The following is a 22,745-nucleotide window of genomic DNA, read 5'->3' on the forward strand; positions in this document are numbered from 1 at the left end:
TTTATTTTATAATAAAAAATATATTTACGATTTAACGTATTATATTAAATCATATCAGTTTGTGAATAAACATTTGTGAGATCTCTTTATAATTAAAGTATTTCTCATTATCATATCAGTTTGAGAGACTTTGAAAATCTAATTGGAACACAGATTAAAGGAGTTCGAATACCAGACGTGAGTGAAAGGATTGGTTAAAAGTATAACAATGTGATATTGCATAATGGTATGTGTTCCACGTGAACATTGTTGTTTATGGTTATTAATTAGTATACATTTTTTGACATATTCGTATCAGAAACGTGTGATTTTAAACAAATAATAATTATAATATCTAATATAATTAATTAATTAAACGAAGGATAAGAAAGAGAACTCTTTGATTCATTATATCTTTTATAATGCTGTTAGAACAGTTGATTTTTTAAAAAAAAAATTAAAAAATTAAAAAATTCTTTGACGAGTGTTGGCTTGGATGATAATTCCAAATCTTCAGTGTAGTTTTTCCTTTTAATATATGCAATTCAACCGATTTCAGCTGTTACGTCAGCAACTCCCTCGTTTATAACATTTGCCAACAAAAATCGGATGTTATATTCTTTGTTTCCTCCCAATGTCCCTTGTCGTCATTTTCAGTTGGTGGTTGAGGTAGTTATGACGGTTGTACATATCTTCTCTCTCTCTAGAACGTTGAAGTCGATAATTTGCTTTCTTCTTCTTCTACATTCTCAATAATTTGAACATCATTTTGCCTTCTTCTTCGTTGATTCCTTTCAGACAGACTCTTTCTTCTTCGTTGATCGAATTCCTTTTGCAAGTCATTTTCCCACTTTGGGAAATTTCCTAGTACAGCTCCTTTGCCATTAATTGTTGCCCCTCGCGTAACGTCAAACCCAATTAAAATCTTAAACAATTAAAAAGAAGGCAAGTCCAGATTGTTTTTGCAGATACGATGAATTGAGATAAAAGTTAAAAATTGAATAAAATATTATTAGAATATATATTTTTTAATATTATTTTTATTTTTAGATTTAAAAAATTTAACTGTTTATTTTATTTTGTATAAAAATTTTAAAAAATATAATAATTAAATAAGATAAGATGAGATGAAAATAGTTATGAAAATAAATTAGACATAAATAAAGCATCACTCATCTAAAAATTGGAGAAATTAAGAGGATATATGTGTGTATATATACTATTGGATTTTTCATTAGGTTGGTACGGGAGCACATGAACTATGAAGATTCTGTGAGGAATTGGGTCACACTTTTTAATGAATTTTCGCGTCGATTTGTTTTTTCAATGTATAGAACAACTTCGCTAAAAATTGGTAATTTCATTAGGGTTTTTGGATAAAACTGCGTTGTAATTCCTTAAACGAGGATTCCAATTTCCTTCCATTGTCGACGCCGTGAATGCCAAGTTGTCGGCGGTCTTTACCCACCCATTTTACGAAAATAGCCCGAAGTTTCAATAGAAAATACCTCGTCTCATATTCTACACGGTCAACCCACGACACGCGTCATTGAAAAAGTCTATATATAGGCGCGAAACGATACATGTTCAGAAGCTCATTCCCCACGTACTTTGTTTCAAGTTCTTGCTCTTCCTAATCTCTTCTTCTTCTTCTTCTTCTCCTCCTTAATTTCACTTTTACGTCGAAGACATTAAGAAACTCTTAATTAACATCTTCGTCGCAAATAAACTTGCATTGTTAAAGCATGGAAAATGTGTTCAATCACTTTGACGAAAACAGAGATGGGAGGATTTCACCCTCGGAGCTGCAGCAATGTGTGGTGGCAATAGGTGAGGAGCTTTCGCTGGCGGAGGCAGAGACGGTGGTAGAGTTGCTTGACTCGGACGGTGATGGCTTGCTGGAGTTGGAGGACTTCGTGAGGTTGATTGAAGGAGGGGAAGAGGAAGAGAAGGTGAAAGATTTGAGAGAGGCGTTTAAGATGTATGAGATGGATGGTTGTGGGTGTATAACACCCAAGAGTCTTAAGAGGATGCTCAGTAGACTGGGTGAATCCAAGAGTCTTGATGAGTGTGAGTTCATGATTGCTCAATTTGATCTCAACGGTGATGGGGTCATCAACTTTGATGAATTTAGGTCCATGATGTCATGATTCTTCGTACCTTTTACTTGTTTATATGGCGTATTGATCATTATTCTATTCATGGATGCCGTATCTGGCTTATTTCATTCAATTTCTCACCATTAAATGATATCACTTTGAAGTAAAAAGTAGAATTGGCTCTGCATGAAAACTAAAGTTCTATATCTTGATTCTGGTTTGACAAGGCAATACAATACTGTTCTCTAATGATCCTAATGCCATGTCTGAGAACACATCACAGGAGGACAGTAAAACTCTGCTTCACAAAGGGTGAAGAATGACTCCCCTGCATGGATTGCATGGTCTAAAAAGCAATTACAGGGCTTGTTGTCTCCATCATGACTAAGAAATATAATAGCAGATAATAGTTGTCGATAGATAAACCAAGTAAACAGGCTGATCAAACTCATTTTAATTCAAGTAATGTCTCAGGATCTTCACCAGATTATTATAAGTTTGGTAATCGAATGGAGGTGAAATATGCATGCCACGAAGAGCAGCACCTGAAGTGTTGTTCTTTTCTTTTCTTTTACTGTGCTCTCCTCTTAAATTCTTCGGCTCCATGTTTAAACTCCAATCATTTTGGCTGAATACTCAACGTTCAATGTGGAAGCTTTCCACATCAATTATAAATGATACACACAAGTTTATATATAGCAAAACCGATAGTCAATATAGCGTTTGCTTCGCAGAGGCATGGCAAAGGCAGCTTATTAATTTGTAAGATACAGAGAATACAGAGTAGAAACCTGCAACTTTTGTTTAGGAAATTGCATGCGTCTCGTAATGGCTTATATACAGGATCCTACTGACCTTTTCAAAAGGCCACAATCCTGTGGATTGAAGACATTAATTAAACCACGCTAGGAGCAGAAGAACTGGTCTTATCCGTTGGGCTGTTCACGTTCCGGTTGCCGATGCCTTCACTAAAGGCTTGGAAGAGCTTTCACACATTGACAAATGCTCTCCTTCCGGTAATTCTTGAACCAATCGTGATAATTGCTCGACAGCTTCTCCAGCACTAGGTCTCAATGAAGGGTCTTCCTCTACACAAGCTCTTGCAAGATTGGCCCATGTGACAGCTGCATCAAATGAATAATTCTCTCCCAGAGCGCTGTCCATCCATTCCCTTAGCTCATCTGCATCTTCTGACTGCAATATTGACTTGATTTTCTCAGATAGCCGAATACTTCCTTCTCCCTTCTCCTTTGGCCTAGTTATTGGCGTTTGACCTGATAATACCTCCAGCAAAACTACCCCAAAAGCAAAGATATCAATACTTGGGGAAATGACACCTTGGTGAACATACTCGGGTGCCAAATACCCCGGATTCCAAGAGGCGGGATTGGTGGAATAAAATTCTGGATCCCCGGTATCATCTTCAATGCATCTTGCCATGCCAAAGTTCCCAATTTTTGCATTGAACTCTTCATCTAAGAAGATATTCCGACTCTTTACATTTCTATGAACATAGCTCGGGTTCATTACGTGGTGCATGTAGTGTAAGGCCATGGCTACATCGAGACAGATTCTCAGTCTCTGGTTCCATGTCAAGAAACAATAACAAGAGGCAATGAATTGGTTCTTCATGGCCAACCCACCATGGAGCCAATCTTTCAAGGACCCATTTTTGGCATACTCAAAGACCAAAAACGAATCTGGGCCCTCCGTCAGACATGTTCCCAGCAGTCTAAGTATGTTGGGGTGACTGTGAATTGCAAATTGGAAAAGCGCAAGCTCGATCTTTGAGATTGTTTTTGGTTCGGTGCACTTTATAGCGAGGTTCTTCCCATTGAGACGACCATGATAGACAGAACCCTCAATGTGATTACTTGAATTGAAGTCTTCGGTTGCTCTTCTCAGCTCCTCAACAGTGTACGTCTCAGCCAGTATCTTGCGAGGCGTGGCATCTTTTCTCCGATCATCATAAAGACGATCCTGAGATCCCTCAAACGAGACTTTCTTGTCACTTGTGGTTCTTACACTGAGATTTAGCTGTTGTAACTCCACGTCTCCTCCCTTGCAGGAACTTTGTTTCTTCTTCTTCTTATTCTTCAGTTGGCTCAAAACCAAGGCTGCTGCAATACCAATGCTCACTCCTACTGCAACCGCGCCAAGTGCAACATATAAACCAATTTTCCACATTTTGGACTTTTTCCTGTGAGGACTAATTTCTGGGATGCCAGTTGCTGGAAAACGTAAATTGGGTTCACGAGGTTTTGCGAGAGGACCAAGGATAGGCTCACCATCGATTGGAAGCAGAAGAGAGGTAAAAGGTATTAGGCTTTCAGGTCTAAAAGTTTGTGATGATTTGTTATTTGCAAGAATAATAGCTTCTGGAGTAGTATTGAACTTAATGGCCAAGTTAGAAGTTGTATCACCTTCCCTTACCGGATAAGACAGCAAAAGCCTTGTTTTTGCGCTTGCTTCAGATGAAGGACAGGCACATCTAATGGGGATCAATAACTTAACTTTATCATCAAGACACCAGGGTGAGACTCCCGGGTTCTTCTCTTGAATGGCTTTGCATGTTGTCAAGCCCTCCAGAGATTCAGCAATACCATAAAAACTCTCCCCCTTAATGGTAGTTTTTGTCAATTCAGCCTGAGAGAAACCATCTTTGCATTTACAATTAATTGGAACCAACAGAAGCTGATCTTTCGGAAGGTATTCTGTATCTGCAGAAAACCCATTTGCTTCTGCAAGCACAAAACGGCTGATGCCCAAGTAAAAGCTCAGGTTGAAAAGAGAGGAGTAGTAGGAATTAGTGCGCAGAATTGCAAATGTCCCACACTGATCCTGCGATGCATTTCCATTGCACTGGTAGCCAGAAGCATATTGAGATGTAGCCTCACAACTGAGCAGGTTGTGTCCAACCGCATAGACATACAGCCAAATGAATAACACCAAAGCTCTCAATTGGAGCTTATTGATAAGAGCCATGGCCATGAAACACTCACTTCTACATAGAGAGGCCCATAAAAAAAAGAGCTTTCTCACTTTGAGAAAGTGAATATTTTGGATCCATACAGAAATCCGCATTAAAATAAAAGTTTCTCAAAGCTGTTTTTGGACAGAATTCTCGGGGTTGACAGAGTTATCCTATACTTATACTGTAATTGATTCGAACTATTTGGCCAACCACCCCCCATGAGATTGGTTTCATTATCCAAGGATTGGACATCACCCACTAGTTTATTTTTCCCATCAATCATTGTCACCAAAATGCATGTGTATCTTCTAGTCAATTCCTAGATGTGCTTAGACAGAACACCCTGATTTGTACCATCTCAACATGCTAAACATGGGCTATCATAGATCATTCACATATTTCATAGATGCACAAGTAAATCATAAACATAGATGTCATATACACAGTACATATACACATTATCATAAAAGCATAAACCATATTATTATTTAGAGCGTTTCTTTAGTCAGCTGGAGGTTTAGGAGTCCAACCAAACTGATGTAGCCTAGAATTTAAGTCGACATACAGAATGTTGTTTATATTCAATGGCTCTCATTGGGGTTTGATGGGATAAGTACTGGTAACTTAGCTCCATTCATGGGGCAAGACAATCCCATGCAAGGCAATTATGGGCATGAGAGATTGTATAATGTCCATTATATGATACATAAATAGAATGCCTCCAGCCACATATATTTATGGGTTCCTATAGAAATCACGTAGGCGAATATTTAAGGGCCAAAGCATGAACGCGAGCATGCGTGATTTATTAAATAAGTAAAGATAGAAATGATGTAAGTATTGGAAAATGATGTGAAAGGAATTGGATATTACCCAAAACAGTAGAAGTTGAAGAGGCCCCATTAAATGCATGGTAAAGTTGAGGCATGAAAGAAAGGCTAGTATTGATAGGTCGTATTGGGCATGATATCCTAAGTTGACAAAAGTACCAATAAGCATTAACCCTTAAAGTACAAGCTACAGTAAATTCTCCCTACTCAGCAATGCACTTCACATGTCATTCATCCAAAAGGATCAGCTTTCATTTCTTAGAACTAGGATTAATATAATTGATCATTTGGAACAGTTATAAACCAATGATGTGTTAATCACATGAAACAGGTACAATATGTATGAGAAAGGTGAAAAATAGGGCCTCTGGGCATGGGATACCCTTACCTTTGAGTTCTTCCAACCAGACAAATTCCTTGAGATCTGTGCTAAAAGGAACAGTTCTAAGTAAATGTTTAGTAAAAAGCAAAGGATAAACAAGTATAGTGGAGAAGCTTACACATCTCATGGTCGAGGCCCTTGTTTTTTCAACTTCGCACATAAATAATAGAATAAACATAAGAGGAATTTTAAAAATCAGCTACTTTTACTCTCACACTTAATATTTATAATTTTTTTATAGAATATATAGATATTTTTTATAAGATATGAATATATTTTTTATAAATTACGATGATATTTTTTATAAAATATGGATATGAAATGATAAATAGTAATCGATAAAATTTTTTAACTCTTTTCCTGACCAAAAGATTGGAGGATTCAATGTGTGTATATATATACATTTGAACTGGAGCACAAGCACCACATATATTCTCTATATAAAAAGGTATTCGTTAAAAGATCGTTTTCCCATGCCAATTTTTAAAAGAAATCTCAAAGAGGAGAATGAGTAAGCACAGCAACCCATGACCAAAAGTAAAAGCTTTTTTTTCTGCTAACCCCTGAAAGTAAAAGATAATCATGTCCATGAATAACCACTCATTCCTCCTGTATCTTCCATCAATGGTATTTCTGCCCCCTGTGAATCTCTCTCTGTCTCTCTTTTAATAAATGAAAGTCTCGAATCTTGGATTACATGCACGTGATAACACATGCTGAGTCTTGAAGCATGCCTTTTGAAAACATCTAGATCCAGGAACTTGATGCAGGCAAACTGGCAAGTTCGATAACTTGCGCCAGGAAAGTAAAAAGACCACATTAATTATTACTTGGAGGGAAATCAGGCATTTATGGCTCGGTTTGTATTAACTCATTATCTCATCTTCTAATTATATTTTTTTATAAATTTTTATATAAAATATAATAAATAATTTAATTTTTTTAAAAAATTTTACTATATAACTTTTACCACATTTTATATTTTATATTTTTTTAAATTTTTTTTAAATTTATTATTATTATTATTTTTGAATTTATTATTTTTAATTATTTCGAATTATTTATTTATTATTTATATAATAAATATTTGATAAAAAAAATATAATAAAAATTAAAAACAATATAAAATGTGAAGTCTGAAAAAGTTGAGAAGATTTATTCTTATCTAAACGTATAGGGCAAAAAAAGAGCGTGAATTCTGACAGTACCAGGTACGAGCAATCTGGTCAAAGTCCATACACTGAAAGAGCTATAAACTGTCATGCATGTGTCACGAGGCTAGCTAGTCAGACACATTGTGTAGTGCTATCATGAGATGAAAGAAAATTCTCTAAACAGGAAAAAAACAAATTGCTGATATTGTAGATATTAGAAAATGAAAAATAATTTACATACGATATTTTTTATAATATTTTTTATAATTATATATTAAATGAAAAATATTTTTATATAATATTATTATACAATCTATTGTGTATATATATTATTACTCTTACAAAATATTGTACTTCCAAGATTATTTTAATCACTGGTAAATTAAATTTGTTAAGAACGGATCTATCAAAAAAGAGACGGCCAGTAACTAAAAAACAGGTAATTATAAATGAGAGTCTCATTTAATTTTATAATACATCTCATCTCATCTCATCTCATCTCATTTTATATAATTATTATAATTTTTTTAAATTTTTACATAAAATAAAATAAAAAATTTAATTTTTTTAAATCTCAATATAATAACAATATTAACAAAAATATATTCTAATAATATTTAATTTTTATATTAAATTATCTCATTTTATCTTAAAAAACAAACGAAAAAATATTTTTGTAATATATATTTTTTCTTTTAGATAATTATATCCCTTTGAATCGAGACATGAAAGGAAAAATGGCTTGCTGTGGAGGTGAATGCATACAAACTAGTAACTAAAAAACAGGTAATTATAGATGAGTAGATTCATTTTATATAGAACAAAAAGATGGAAAGGAAGCTACTAATGCCAGGGCAAGAGTTATGGTATAATGGTACTATTACTTGGGGGCTGAAAAGAAATGCAGTAAATAAAACATGAAATAACATTGCATCACATAAAAATATTTCCCAAATGTTTGCAAAGTACCGCATCAGACTTCCGAGTAACTTTTCTGTATCAGCTTATTACACTTAGAAAGTAGAGATCATCCCCAGATGCGATTATATATGAGACAAACATTTTATTCATTTCCCAGAATTAACCTCATCAAACAGATCATTAATGTACACACTGTGAATATGTTGAGAAGATGCACCATTGTCAACTGCTTTGCTGAGCTTCATCTACACTCTTCCTCATAAGGGATATTACTTGGGCTGGCTCAGAAGCTCCAAACACTGAACTTCCTGCAACAATGCAGTTTGCTCCGGCTGAAGCTGCTACATCAATGGTTGAAGGCCCTAAACCGCCATCAACCTGAAAAATAAAGTATTCGTTTCAATTAGTTGTAGCTTCAAAACAAAAACCAACCCAAAGACACATGCATGCACAGAGACAAATCTCTCTCTCCAAAGGACCTCTGGGAAATTTAAAATACAAAGAGGAACGCAAAAGTTAATGCAAACCAAATTGAGGGTAAAAGCTACAGAACGTGAGGAATCCTAAAAACTGATTGTGCAAAAGTTTAAGAACGAATGAAAAAGAAACATCTCTATAATTTTAGCATTGCTTACAAAATCTACAAAATTTCAGAGTTCTTATCACCAGGATTCTAGTAGCTATGCTGAACAAATAGACAGCATAATCTGCATATAATCATGAAATAACATGGCCACGAGACAGAAAAATGGAAACAAGAATTTTATATATATTTTTTTGATAAAACAAGAATTATATATATATATATATCCTAGAAGACAATCAATTACAATGACTTGCCAGGAGAAAAGCAAACAAAGAAGAGTTGGCTCACCTCAATATCAAGTGTTGGGTACTTCTTTCTCAGCACACGAACCTGGATAAAAAAATGAGAGAAAAGTCAAGGAATGAACAAGAGATGCAGTTGGAAGAAGTACAAAGTTTAAGGTAACCTTTTCCATCATCTCTGGCATGAACTTTTGTCCACCAAATCCAGGTTCTACAGTCATTACAAGGACCATTTCCACAGGATTTTCACCTTCAATCTGTGGATTGAGGAAAAACATCAAATTCATTTTAGAATCCTCTGCAGAAGTATTATGCTGCTACTCAATTGTACACACAGTAGTGTCATCATGATTAGCTAATTCAATATAAATCAAACTCAAACTAAACAATCTGATAACATGAGAATCAGAGGAAATTATACCAAAGGATAAACTTCCTCAATGGGTGTCCCAGGCTTTAATGCCACCCCAGGCCTCATGCCCTTTGCCTTAATCTTTTGGACTAGTTCTTGCCAATTTTCTGCAAGAAGCACCATAAGATTACTTTGCTTCAGAAGAAAGGCATATTTGTATGGAACAAGGTAAGTAATACAAAATAAAGCAAAATAAATTATGCTGGAAATCATAACCCACCTTTGGATACCTCAACGTGAAATGTAAAACCAGAAGCACCAGCTTTTCCCATAGGTTCAACATAATCAAGAGGATTTGTGACCATGAGGTGGCAATCCAGGTAGGCCCTGTAAGAGATGAAAATAAAATTTGATCTACTTATGCTACTAATCTTGCAGCAAAATAAAAACCTGACTTTGGAAATGTTTGAAGTAGTGAAGGCAAAGAAGGAGTTACGTTGTGTGCTTTCTCAAACTCTCAATGACCGGAGCACCAATAGTTAGATTTGGGACAAAGTGCCTGCAGGAGATGGGGAAAAAACATTAACCAATTCACAGGTTACAAATGCAAATAACTTATAGCATGTCCTAATTATCATAAGCATCAAAGGCCATAAATGAGACCAATTTGGACTAACGAACCATCCAATTTGTGCACTAATAATACAAAATTAAAAGAATTATATAACGACAGGAGCTAAGACCACGTGGAACTATCTGCAGTATATCAGGCCGACTTGACTTTTAAAAACCCAAATGCCAAACTAACTTTCATACTGTTTATTACCAAAAAATAAAAACTAGTCTCAAAATCTGTCCAAAGAATTTCAAACTGCCTCGAGCCATGATCCAACTGCGTGTCACATTTTTAACAAAGGCAACCATATTACAATCCTCTCTCTTCTTCAAAATCTAATACCCTCTCAATTCCAGATATAAAGAACCCTCCATCACTATAACCTTCATGTCATACACACACATATCAAATGAAACAATTGCATACAAACAGATTTCATGTAAAAATCGCATGATACATAACCTTACCCTTTTGCATACAAGCAGTCATTACGTAATGGGTTATCATGCCTAAAAATTTATTGGGACAACAATACCGATGGAATCAACTAGTGCAAAATCATCGCATCGGAAATTAAGACTAAACAGAGAAAAAAGAAAATAACCACAAAATCCGAAACCCAGACGCAAGAAGCCAATTCGAGAAAGAGACAACGAAACATACCCATCCTGCAAAACGAAAGGAAATAGAAACCAACCAATGTTAAAAGATATTGAACAATAATCATGTCGCTACAATAGTATTCAGAATAACGAGAGATTTTAACAACTTTGGGGTTGAATCTAGCACAAGTACCATGACATCCATATGGAGCCAGTCGGCGCCACAGCGGAGCATGCGACTAGCCTCCGATGCCAGATTGGAGAAGTCCGATGATAGCATAGACGGTGCTATTTTCGCCGCAACAACCATTTTTCCGGCTCAGGCTTAACGAATAACCGATGATTCTTTCTTCTTCTTCTTCTTCTTCTTTGATCGCCTGAGAATAACTAGTCCAAAGAATGATGGGAGATGAAGAGACAAGGGTTGGTGAGAGTAGTTTGAACGGCGTCGTTTCGGGGGCCCCCTTCTTTTTTTGGAACTTTTGAATCGGCGTTGAATGTATCATTGCTCACCAACTCGTCCACCTGAATATTAAGCCTTCTTTTCTAAAATCATCTCATCTCATCATTACAATTTTTTCAAATCTCCACATAAAATAAAATAAACAATTCAACTTTTTCAAATTTCAAAACAACAATAATATTAAAAAATATATTCTAACAATATTTTATTCAACTTTTTAACTTTAATCTCAACTCATCTCATCTCATCTCATCTCATCTCTGAAAACAAACGAGCCCTAACTTCGCCCCAGTTTCCTATTATTTATTAAAACGAATTATTAAATTTCTCATTTTATTCCTAAATTTCCACTTTATTTATAATTTCTATCGCATTACTTATTAAAGAGAAATGTTAAGTGAACCGATAATTTGACTGATGATTTGATCGATTGTTTTTTATTTTTTAAAAAAAAATTATGATTAAAAAAAGTAATTATTATTAAATTTGTATATTTTTTTCTTTTTTAAAAAAATATTTAAAGATATTTTAAAAATAAATAAAAGAAAAAAATATACTTATTGATCTTGTTATCACCAATCGGTATCAATTATCGGTACAGCAAGACTCCTATTAAATTATGGTAATAATTTTGATAATTTAGAATCTTGTAAAAAAAAAAAAAAAAAGTTTAATGAATCTCACTCCAAAATCTTTGTCTAGACTCTAGACTAGAGTAGATGTTCGATATTGGTAGACCCAACAAAGAGAAAGCAGGCAGGAGGTCAAATTTATGGGTATTTGGAGGGTAAGACAGTAAATAGCCGAATCAGTTCCGGGCCTTCCGGCCCAAGTTTTTGGAACAATGGGCCTAGAGACGTCTTGATTTTGGACTTCAAGCGTACATCAGAAGTTTTTTTCTATACTCTCAATTCAGACATATTTACATATAGTGGAAAGAAAGAAAATGATAAACGCACGATTATTTTTATTATCCTTTACATAATCATCTTTTAGATATAAATATTTTTTTTAAAATAATTTGTTAAAGTATCATCATTTTATACAAATATCTTTATTTTAAGAAAAATACTAAAACTAAAAGGGATCCCACGAAGATATCCCCATATAGATGTGGCACATTAATAATATACCACGTGTTTTTTTTTCCTCCCTTTTCACCTTCTTCTCGACATTTATTTTTCTTCTTTTTCGTTTCTTCCTTCTCCCCCCATACCGCAAAACTACCTTCTGCGTTCAATATTCGTTTGCCTGGACATCCTATGATTCTATCAATTTATTCATTCTCCAAGCCTTTATATGTTCTCTCAATTTCTCGATTCACTCCCTTTTGCTCTCAATATTTATTTGTCTGGGCGCATACCAATAGACAGGCTTCTTATGCTTGCATATTTTTTCAACTGGAATAGAGTCAAGCTACGACAATGCACAGATTTTCTACTCAGTGCTATTTTTATCTCTTAGAATTCACTTTAAATGTGTAAAAATGAAAGGAATACTTAGAAAAAATTGAAACTCAGAGAAAATGAATGAAGAAACGGGAACACCTGGAAGGAAAAAAAAATAGAGGAATGAAGAAAAGGGAAACCAGAGAAGGATTGAGAGAAAGAGAGATACTGGGTAAGGATCCTGCGGGACATTGAAGAGGTGTGCAGGACATTAAAGGATTAACTTTGTTGCCAAGGTTGAGAACAAGGAGACGTGCAGGACGTGAGAGAGCTGCATAGGGTTGTGTATTCGGATCCGGATCCTGATATTTGGGCAGATCTGAATTTTCGGTTTGAAACCGAATATCTGCTCGAGTTTCAATCTAATTTATCCAGACAGATATTTGTTCGTTTTTTAAAATCTAGATCTGCATCCGGATGCACAACCCTACATGACATAACGCCACATTAGTGCGTGGAATCATTTGTCCGATACTTATGTACGTAGCAACTCCCTTATTTTAAAAACAAGTTATAAAAAGAATTGTGTCTATGACTTCATCGAAAACGTTCTTAAACCTCCCGAAAGAGACAGAGACGTGGATGGGTGCTGTTGGGTTTGCTTACTGCCTACACCACTTAAAAAGTGATGAGATGACCCTTTTATTCTTGGGATGAGAACAGTTAATAACCACTCTTTTTATTATTATTATAAAAGAAATGCCACTTTTTAATATCAATAAGCAACACTTAATTTTATCAATCGTATTTTAAGCGAATTATTTTATTAAATATTTTAAAAAATAAACTATTTGAAATACGCAACATAAATAAAGTAAAACTGTACGATTCATTGGATATAAGGGATATCATTTCTCTTATGAGTATTGTAGTTTTTGGGACAATGCTAAGGATCTCGTTGGGGATTCTGCTCAAACATCCCATTCTAAATTTTTTTTTTTAGTTTTTTTACGTAATGATTAAGAAAATGTTAATAATATTATTAATTTTTAAAAAAATATTAAAAAAACACTTTTAAATATATAAAAAAAATTATAATATTATTAAATTATATTTTCTTAATCATTACGTAAAAAGTAATTAAAAAAAATTAGAACAGAATGTTTGAACAGATCTCCTAACAAGATGCCTATCATTTTCCTTTGACTAACTATGATGGACATTGGACCCCCGAGCCAGCCCAAGCCCATGCGTTCAACACGCACCATGTCTTTAATGCACGCGGGTGCACCCACGTCACTCTTTTTTTTTGTTTAGTGCATGGATTTCATCAAATTTTTTCTCTTTTCATTATTGGTAAGTGATTATCAAAACCAAAATATTGGTTACATTTTCTCGCATAAGTTGACAAGGAACTGTAATTTAATAAATAAATAAAAATCGCTCGATAGTCAAACCCGTTCTGATCTCTTCTAACTTTTTGCCTTATTTAATTTTTCAGTTTTATTTCTATTTTCGTTTTCATCTATTTTTCAGCCTTATAGAACCTACTCTTTCTATAATGCCTGCCCTTATCATATACTTCTAGTTAAGGAAGGCTGAATTGAAAAGGAGTGGAAAGTTTCTATGAAGAAATGAAATTTCAGAACCAATGATTTTTCTTCTATGTTTTTTAGCGTAATCACTGAATTGAAAATAGAAGCAAATTACACTACAAGAAAATACTTATATTTGATCCATTATTTTTAATGAAAATAATTATTTTATATTAAAATAAGTTTATTTTTATTATAAAAAATAATTTTTATCGTAAATAACTCGTTATCAATAATCCTTTTTCTTACAGTAAAATATATAGAAACCAAATATGCCGAGGCAGCTTTAGGATGCTACCAAAATGTGTTAAGACTTATCCTACGTCCGACCAAAACATGATCAGATTAAACAATGATTTTATGTTGAAGACAATGAGTTAGGATATATCTCACTTATAAAAATGAAAAGAAAAATATTTTATCCACAAAAAAATCTCATAAATATAAATTCATAAACTGACGTAGTTTGATATGATACAATAAATTGTAAAATAGATCTAACATACGTATTATATAAAACAATGTCAGTTTGTGAAAATCACTTACTTATGTCCCTCTCAGACTGGGCTAAGTCTATATTGAAGGTCCTCCATGTGTCAATCCCCTTATGCTCAACCCACAGGCTGCATGAAGGATAAAGGGTTGGGGAAGAAGAAGTCTAAAGCCCAAGCAATAGTGAGACATATATAGGTTGACGGGGCATCGACATTCCTAACATCGCTATGTATACATGCATAATGATAGGGCCACACCATTAAAAGACTGGTGCACACATGGATAGGGGTCACAATGAGGCAACTTGTCTTTGATTGTGTGCATGACATGACTCCCATCACTGACAAGAGTATGTAGGAAGTGGCCACACCCACCAACTTGCCGCAAGGACGTGACTCGATAAGGCAACGCCTTGTCAAAAGTAGCAAAATAACATCCCGTACGAAAGACATGTAACCTTGACACGGGATACGAGGGACCACCTCGACTAGCAGTACAAAATCCAAATTTTATGTTAGAATTAGCTCCCATACTTTCTTGATTATTGAAATTCTCTTAAAAGAAGAACACTGAACTGAGCATCAAAGGTTACCCTTACCTAAGCCACCATCTTATTTGTGTTGTAGGTAGCTGAGCTTAGTAACCTGCATGCAAAATACATGTCCTCAATATTATTTTTATATAATTTATTTATGAGTATAACACTTTAAAAAAAATAATAATACGAAAAATGAAAAGAAAAAAGGGAGACAGATACCGGCATCGAGAATGAATGAAAAATTTGAGATACCGTCTTCTTCTTTAAAAAAAAAAAAAAAAAAAAAACACGTAGTACCGTCCAATGTTAATAAAGGCAATTCATCTAACTCCAGATTGCGCTTTGGCAGATTTTATGGCTCCAGGCTGTAAGTGCCATAAATAATAAAATAATAATGCTGAGGTTGAATTCTAATAACTACTTTATTTATTTCGACGACACGACAACATTTGTAATGCAAGGCCACTTATTGTTTAAATTATAGTACTCGTTTCTTGTAACAACAGCCGGCTGTTCTACCACTTTGCATTCAAAATAAACAAATAAAGATTAAACACATTTTTGGATATAATTAATTTATGTTCGTAAACTTATAATTCAAATTCTCTGATTATCATTTGATCACTTGAAATTGTAGAATCTATTTAGCATAAAATATGATATATTATTTACATTATTTAAAATGGACTATATATATATATATATATATCTTAGCATAGTTTTAACAATTTTATAAGGCGTCAAGAGTTTGATGGCCTGATAGCATATGATTCGATTATCCGAATAAAAAATCTGGATTCAAAACCCTCCACTCCTTGTATTAAAAGAAAAAGAAAAACAATTTCCTAGAACCCATCATGCTACGTAATCTACAAGCATGATCCATGATATACAAATGGTAATATATATCGCGTGTAGGATACACCTACGTACCCATCTCTTTCCCAGAAGAGAAAGTTAGTTAACTTGGTGGTTAATTCCATCGTTTTCGACTACAACTGCTAATCTAAATCACATTTTTTTGGAAAATTTGTCTTCCGATGGAAATGAAAAGTTAGATATTGGTGGGGTATGATAGAAAGTTGAAAGGATCGTACATCTTGTTATAGCTTTATCTCGAAATTTCATGTCTGTTGTCATTTCTCAATCAAGTTGAGCTCCTCATAACTTGTCCACAGCGCCATTAATGGATTCTTCGCGTGATGTCTTTGTAGCTTATCACGGCCTTGTCTTGGCCTTTTTTTATTTCTCTAGAGCAACCTAAGCCTAGAGGCAACAAATCTTAATAGAAAGAGTAATGTTACTCATCATCTCAACTATCTTTTCATCATCTTATGATGTGGTATTAGGTGATTAGAAATTATTTATTATATTTCACTTGTGAACTTATCATTTAATGTCACATTATAAAATAATAGGAAGATGATAAAAATTACAATGACGAATAAAGAGTAAACTTAAAAGTTTTGAGTGTTCTTGTTCACGTCTATTCAATTCAATAATGAATAAATTATATTCGAACATTGATAATTTATGTAATATAATGTGATTTGAAAGATAAAATTTAAATTTTATAAATTAAATTATGTTACGTGAAGGTGTGTGGTGTAAAAGAAATGAAATTAATTATTAACTAGTCAAAAGAAATGAAAGAAATAATAACAAAAATGATGACATTTATATACTCAGGCCTTTTCAAAAGTTGATAAAGAATGAGATTCAAAGTTGAGGGAATAGATTAATTGAAAAGGAAATTACTTCTCGAATACATATTGGTAAGAATTTGTTCGTAATATTTATTGGGCATACACATAATTTCCGCATGATTAAACCAGAAGAGTAGTGGCAGCTGGATATGTACGCGCTTTTCATGCTAGAGGCTGCGGTCAACCTTCTGGGTTATGACCGGCATTGCGCGCTCACGCGTGTTTGGCCAACAAGGCTTGTGTCTGTGTTTCTCTGACGATTGCATCATTTTATTTTATTTTTCCTTCCTTTATTATCATTAATTCCTATTATTTGAATTCGGATACATTTTTTTATGTCAGTCAAATCCTGAGATCTGCAGCCGAATTTATTTCTCCCAAAATGGTCTTCCCCATCAAAGGGAAGTGTTTGATTATATATTACTATGTTATTTTTATTTGTAATATGGTTTGTAAAATACATACTCTCTGTAATTGATATGCCAAATTTAAATATTTTATAAATTAAATTATGTCATATCAATCGTGTCTTCTACATCCTGACTTATAAGAAGAAATAATTTTTTGAGTAATATTCATTTTGTTGCGTAAATCTCTAATAACATTAAATATGTTATCAATTTAACTAAGTAGAAAATACAAAATAATTTCATAGTAAATATTAATCTTATTAAATTAGAGAAAATTAGATCACACAATTATTAAATTTCAGGAGCTTTGATTGATGATCCAATGCAATCAAACACGAATTCCCTGACCATACAAAGCACATGGAAACACGGTCCCCAAAACAAGCCTACCTGAAAAGGCAAAGAAATTAGCCTTTCTTCCATCCGTTGTACAATTTTCACAAGTCCACGTCGGCCAGAAGGAAAAAAAGAAAAGAAAATAGGTTGAAGTAAAATGGGTAAATTATCCAACACCTATGAAACTCAACATATCACAGTGGGTCCCATTTTCTGGAAAATCCACTCACACTTACATCCCTACTTGATTATATAACTTCCCTTTCAAGTCCAATTTCTCTCTCAGCCATTTCAGACATCCTTTTTCTCAAGTCTTTCCAATAACGCCAACAACCGCCCTGTTCCTTCTCTCTTCTCTCTCTCTTGCTCTCTGTGCGAAAGCCATCTCTGATTCTATCTAGCTTCGTGATGATCGGATTGGTGTTGGGTTAGAGAGAGATATGGGTTCGTGTGCATCGCTGCATAGAAGCTCGAACTCGAACTCGGACTCCGACTCGGCCATGAAATTCAGACTGTCGTTTCGCTCCAAAGACGACAAGCTCGTGATTCCACCCTCACCCATCAAGGAAAATCCCACCAATGGGAACCCTCCGACTCACAATAACAACAACGTTGTCGCTGCTAAATCTCAGTGGCCGGCTTCTCGGTCAACCACGAGTTTTGGAGGCTACGGTATATAATATATATGGTCCTTGTTATTGTCGTTAATCTTTTTTTCCCCTTATTTCAATTTCCATTAAGTAGTCTGTTTTTCTTGATTACAAGATGCAAGAAATCAGATGGCTTTTTTTGTTTCTAATTATCGAAATCATGTGATTATCTTTAATAATGGTTTCTTTTTGGATTTTTTAACGACGTGCGATCTGAAACGAAACAAGGGTGGGGTCTGTATGTATGGTTACTGTATTTGATTTTATATGGCGAACAAATCATCTCATTTTTTTTTAATATTATTGGTTTTCCATATTACTATTATATATGTTAACATAGTAACATACTGTAACCGGCATGTGTTGAGTGGTTGAGCTGCCTTTATTCATTAGATGTTATTAGATATTTAAATTTTTTAATTATTTCAGTTATATCGAGGGAAGGGATTCTTTTCTTTTAATGGGTAAAGCTGTGGCAGAAAGTAAATTCTGTGGAAAAATCAGTTTGTAACGTATGACATCATTATTCACCGCACTGGAATCATTTTGATGCTGAATCGATTTTCCTTCATGGTTTTTGGCTAATAGGGTCTAGTCGTTATAGCTATGGAGGAAGATAGATATTGTTCAGTACTAATAGATTATGTTCTTGCGGTGGAATATCAAAGAAGACAATGGAATGGAATAAAGCTGGTATCCACTCTTTTGTGCTTGAAAATGGCATCATAAACAATTGAGGAAACCTTCTGTTGTTTTCAATAATTTTTTGTCACAATTCCTGCCTGTGATTAAAAAATATAGCAGCTAGACACATTGCCATGTGGTGGGGATTGTGGATTGGAGTGTAGCCCCAGACCCATGAAGATGTTGTTGCATCAGAAACTTGATATTGGAGCAGGTAAACAGAGTGGGAATGGACTCTACATTGGCAGTCTGAACTCTGTTATTCGACATGCCTTCTTGGTTAACTCAGAGTCAGTTGAAAACCCTTGTCCTGTGTCCAACTTTTGGTAGATAAGAAGTGTTATTATCTCCAATGATGTGTAGCTGTGGGCCATTGGTTTTGGCCATGCTTTTGAAATGCAAATGTGGTGGTTGTAGACTGTAGTGACTCTTGAGGATATAATTTCATGATATTAGCTGTATTCTATTCTGTCTCCACAACTCATTCAAGTCTGATTAACCCATCCATATCGAATATAGTGGTCCATCCATCCCCCAGCCTTATCTGAGTTCATGAGAAGGAGAAATTAAATTGGGCTCTCTTTTCGCTAGTCTGAGTTCATGAAAAACAGCTTTCAATATTTTTTTAAAATCCATCGAGAACCACTTCATTTTGAAAAATTGGGATGTGTTTGTGTGTGTCTAGTTATTTGTACATAATGCAATGCATTGTTAGGCTCTCTCCCCACAAGTCATTCTGAGATAGGAAAGAAGATCGATGTTGTCAATAGGTCTGAAATAATGTTTAGGGGCAAATGTCACTGAAGTAGTTAGTTTCACGCCCTTCAAAATTGAATCTTTAGAAAAAAATGAATGCGTTACTCTTGGTGTCTATTTTAGGCTTTAAGTTGAATTGTGTCTTGCCTTTTTTGCAGGAAGCAAGGACGAAACTTTTTTTGACTCCCAAGCCTGGTTAGAGTCGGATTGCGAGGATGATTTTCTTAGTGTCAATGGTGGTAAGAAATGATTTATAGCCATTTTGTCTTGCAAAAATGGTTCATGGTAGTACAGTTCTTGAATCCGAGGGTTGTATATAATGATTGTCTTCTGTTTTATATCCTGTTAGCTGAGCTGTGCAAGGAACAAAGAATGCAGGAGACAGACATGTAGAAATATAAGTTTATTGGCCCCATCAAATTTGTTGTATTCATTGATGCTTTTGCAGATTTTACGCCTTCCCGTGGCAACACTCCAGTCCATCATAACTTCTCTACGGAAACCCCTCGAGTCAACAAAGCGCATTTAGAGGACAGAATTCCTGGTTCCACTTCAGAGCCATCTCCCAAAAAGAAACTGGTTGAACTTTTCCGAGAGAGCAACCAGCAGGACCTAGATATTGAGGACGAAAACACCTCAGGCAATCAGAACATTTCCAAGGGAAAGATAAAAGTTAAACAAACTCTACTTGACCTCCTTCCAAACTCAGCACATGATACTCCTTATGGAACTAACTCTGTATGTAGTAGTGAAAGGATCCCAAATGGAGACCTTTTAACAGAAAAGGAGAAACCAATTAGGCCTGTGCAGTGTTGTCTTCCAAGCTTGATTTCATGCCGTAGCTTTAGCGAGAGGAAGAAGAAGATGGAGCCTGCTATCGCGGTTATTGATTAACCTTAGTTTGCAATGGCTCTGGTACAAGATAAATGGAAGAATCCAGCTTCTTCAGTTTCTGGGACCACAACCTCTGAGCTCCTCTGACCTGAGTTTTCTTCAGATACTGCAAAAGTGTAAGAGGTCTGTTAAAGAGCTCATGTCACATATGGATTAAAGGGCATGTAAAAAAGCAATAGTGGAGATGTTAAATGTCAAACTCCACACAGAGATTTTAGCTATCTCAATCATTCTCGGAAATGAGTATTTATATTTATTTTTCTATCATTTTTGGAATGCTGGTGGATAATAATGTAATTATAAAGTTCCCGTCATTAAAAAAAAAAAAAAAAAAGGAAAATCGAAATGGATGTGTTTGATATGAACATTGATCTTTCAATCGCTTTCATTACATGTGAGCTGTACCTTTAAAATGTATGACATATATCATGAGTAATGTCAATACATTTGCAAATCTCGCATATTTTGAAAAAAAGTAATGTTTAGAATTAAAAAAATAAATTTTTTCACTTGGATTTCTGATTTACTTAATTTCTTCAAAGGTAGTGGAGTGGGCTTATATATCTTAAAATTTTAAATATCATTTCTTGTATCATGTAATCTTGAAAGAATTTATCCTGTCCATATTTCAAGATTATCTAATAATTATCTTATTATATAAATCTTGGTGCTAAACATAGCTAGTTGATCTGTTTTATTTAGAGCTATACAAAAAATCAAGAAACTGACCTAGATCGACTCAGACCGACCGAAACCTATGGAAAGTCAGTTGGCGTGTGGCAGAAAATAGAGAAAATCGATATCAGCTAGTTCGGCGTCGATTTAAACTGGTTCAAACATCTAAATCGGCCAATTCAAAATGATGTCGTTTTAGTTAAGTTTAAGTAGAACGTTGTCGTTTTAAACTTGTAGTTGTGTTTTAAATACAACTGAAACGACGCCGTTTGGTTTAAATCAAAGGGCGCTATTTTGAAATTAGGTCGTTTTCTTCCTCACTTATTCTTCTTAGTTCCCCAATATAATTTCTCATCTCTCTCTCTCTCTCTGCAACACTCTCTCTACTCTCTCAGGCGAAGCTCGCCGATGAACCGACCGTGAACCGCTAGAGAACTACCGGTGTCAAGAAGGCCGGTATTTCTCCTCCCCATCGACCGGTTTTAGCTGATTTTCTCTCAAAAAGATAAAGCATCGGTCGGTGTCAGTTTTGTCCCAAAACTGTGCTGATGGGTCGGTTTTCACCACCCTAGTTTTATTTGCGAGAAGGTGCATGGATCAAACTACACGTACACCTGCGGGAGCATTGCAGAAAATCCGAACATGGCTCTTACAAAGTAGGCTCACGAGGAGATTTACTAGTTCGACAATGAGAGGTGGACATAGAAATGTTGAAAAAGTGATACCCAATATAGTCCGTGCGAGTTTAGGTCTAAAATAAAGTAAAAAAAAGCCCATCCCTTAACCCGAGCCCAAACAGAAAGCAATGTCCAAACGGCCCAGATACTGTTCATCTTAACCCGATCAACATCCAAGGGCCATTAATAATCTGAAGGAATTATTTAGTTCTTCCTTCTATATCTTGTTATTTCTAGTCACATTCGCTGACGTCGAAGCAACCACTTATATAACAAGCTAGTGTAATTGAATTGGGTGCATCATCATCATAGAGCATGCACCCAACATGATAATTAATAGCTAGCGTTGAATTTCTTCGCTAGCTCAAACAGGATTTTATATCTTTAATTAATGCAACCTTGTAGAGCATCAAATTAGCAATATTTTGTTAGAGAACATAAAGGGGGCGGTCGGATTCCTTTATGCACATGATCATGATTAATCCCTTTAATGATTTCATTAGCGTGCAACTTTTTTCTGGAGCAATATTACGTACAGTCTCTAAATGAAAACTACATTGCAAGCATAGTTAATTTTATCTTTATTTTTTTTTTAAATTATAATAATATCCTTATCAAAATAGTATTTTTTTTCTATTTAATAAAGAGTCTACACACGTAATCTCTATTTGGAGACTGTAAATAATTTTTTTTATTTTTTTTATTATAGTAAAATTGTATTTATTTATTCATTTATTAATG

General features: G+C 34.6%; 4 protein-coding genes across 4 annotated transcripts; 2 read left to right on the forward strand and 2 right to left on the reverse strand.

Moving 5' to 3' along the window:
• The first annotated feature begins 1,588 nt into the window (after nt 1–1,588).
• Nucleotides 1,589–2,235, forward strand: LOC109012184 (calcium-binding protein CML38-like). The gene has a single exon (XM_018993703.2). The coding sequence runs from the start codon at nt 1,725–1,727 to the stop codon at nt 2,127–2,129; it is 405 nt and encodes a 134-aa protein (XP_018849248.1). The 5' UTR covers nt 1,589–1,724; the 3' UTR covers nt 2,130–2,235.
• A 561-nt stretch (nt 2,236–2,796) lies between these two features.
• LOC109012180 (protein LYK2-like) lies at nt 2,797–5,086 on the reverse strand. Its single transcript, XM_018993698.2, has one exon. It carries the CDS (start codon nt 5,067–5,069, stop codon nt 3,021–3,023), a length of 2,049 nt encoding a protein of 682 aa, XP_018849243.2. The 5' UTR covers nt 5,070–5,086; the 3' UTR covers nt 2,797–3,020.
• A 3,234-nt stretch (nt 5,087–8,320) lies between these two features.
• Nucleotides 8,321–11,097, reverse strand: LOC109012183 (ribulose-phosphate 3-epimerase, cytoplasmic isoform). Its single transcript, XM_018993702.1, has 8 exons — nt 10,931–11,097; nt 10,799–10,803; nt 10,016–10,078; nt 9,800–9,906; nt 9,589–9,686; nt 9,332–9,424; nt 9,214–9,255; nt 8,321–8,717 (listed from the first exon to the last, which is right to left on the reverse strand). The coding sequence occupies exons 1-8, from the start codon at nt 11,045–11,047 to the stop codon at nt 8,562–8,564; spliced, it is 681 nt and encodes a 226-aa protein (XP_018849247.1). The 5' UTR covers nt 11,048–11,097; the 3' UTR covers nt 8,321–8,561.
• A 6,833-nt stretch (nt 11,098–17,930) lies between these two features.
• LOC108998286 (uncharacterized protein At3g27210-like) lies at nt 17,931–20,908 on the forward strand. Its single transcript, XM_018974806.2, has 3 exons — nt 17,931–18,340; nt 19,917–19,997; nt 20,207–20,908. Exons 1-3 carry the CDS (start codon nt 18,109–18,111, stop codon nt 20,650–20,652), a joined length of 759 nt encoding a protein of 252 aa, XP_018830351.1. The 5' UTR covers nt 17,931–18,108; the 3' UTR covers nt 20,653–20,908.
• Nucleotides 20,909–22,745: the final 1,837 nt, after the last annotated feature.

The sequence above is a fragment of the Juglans regia genome, chromosome 10 (genome assembly GCF_001411555.2).
Source record: "Juglans regia cultivar Chandler chromosome 10, Walnut 2.0, whole genome shotgun sequence".
Lineage (NCBI taxonomy): Eukaryota > Viridiplantae > Streptophyta > Magnoliopsida > Fagales > Juglandaceae > Juglans > Juglans regia.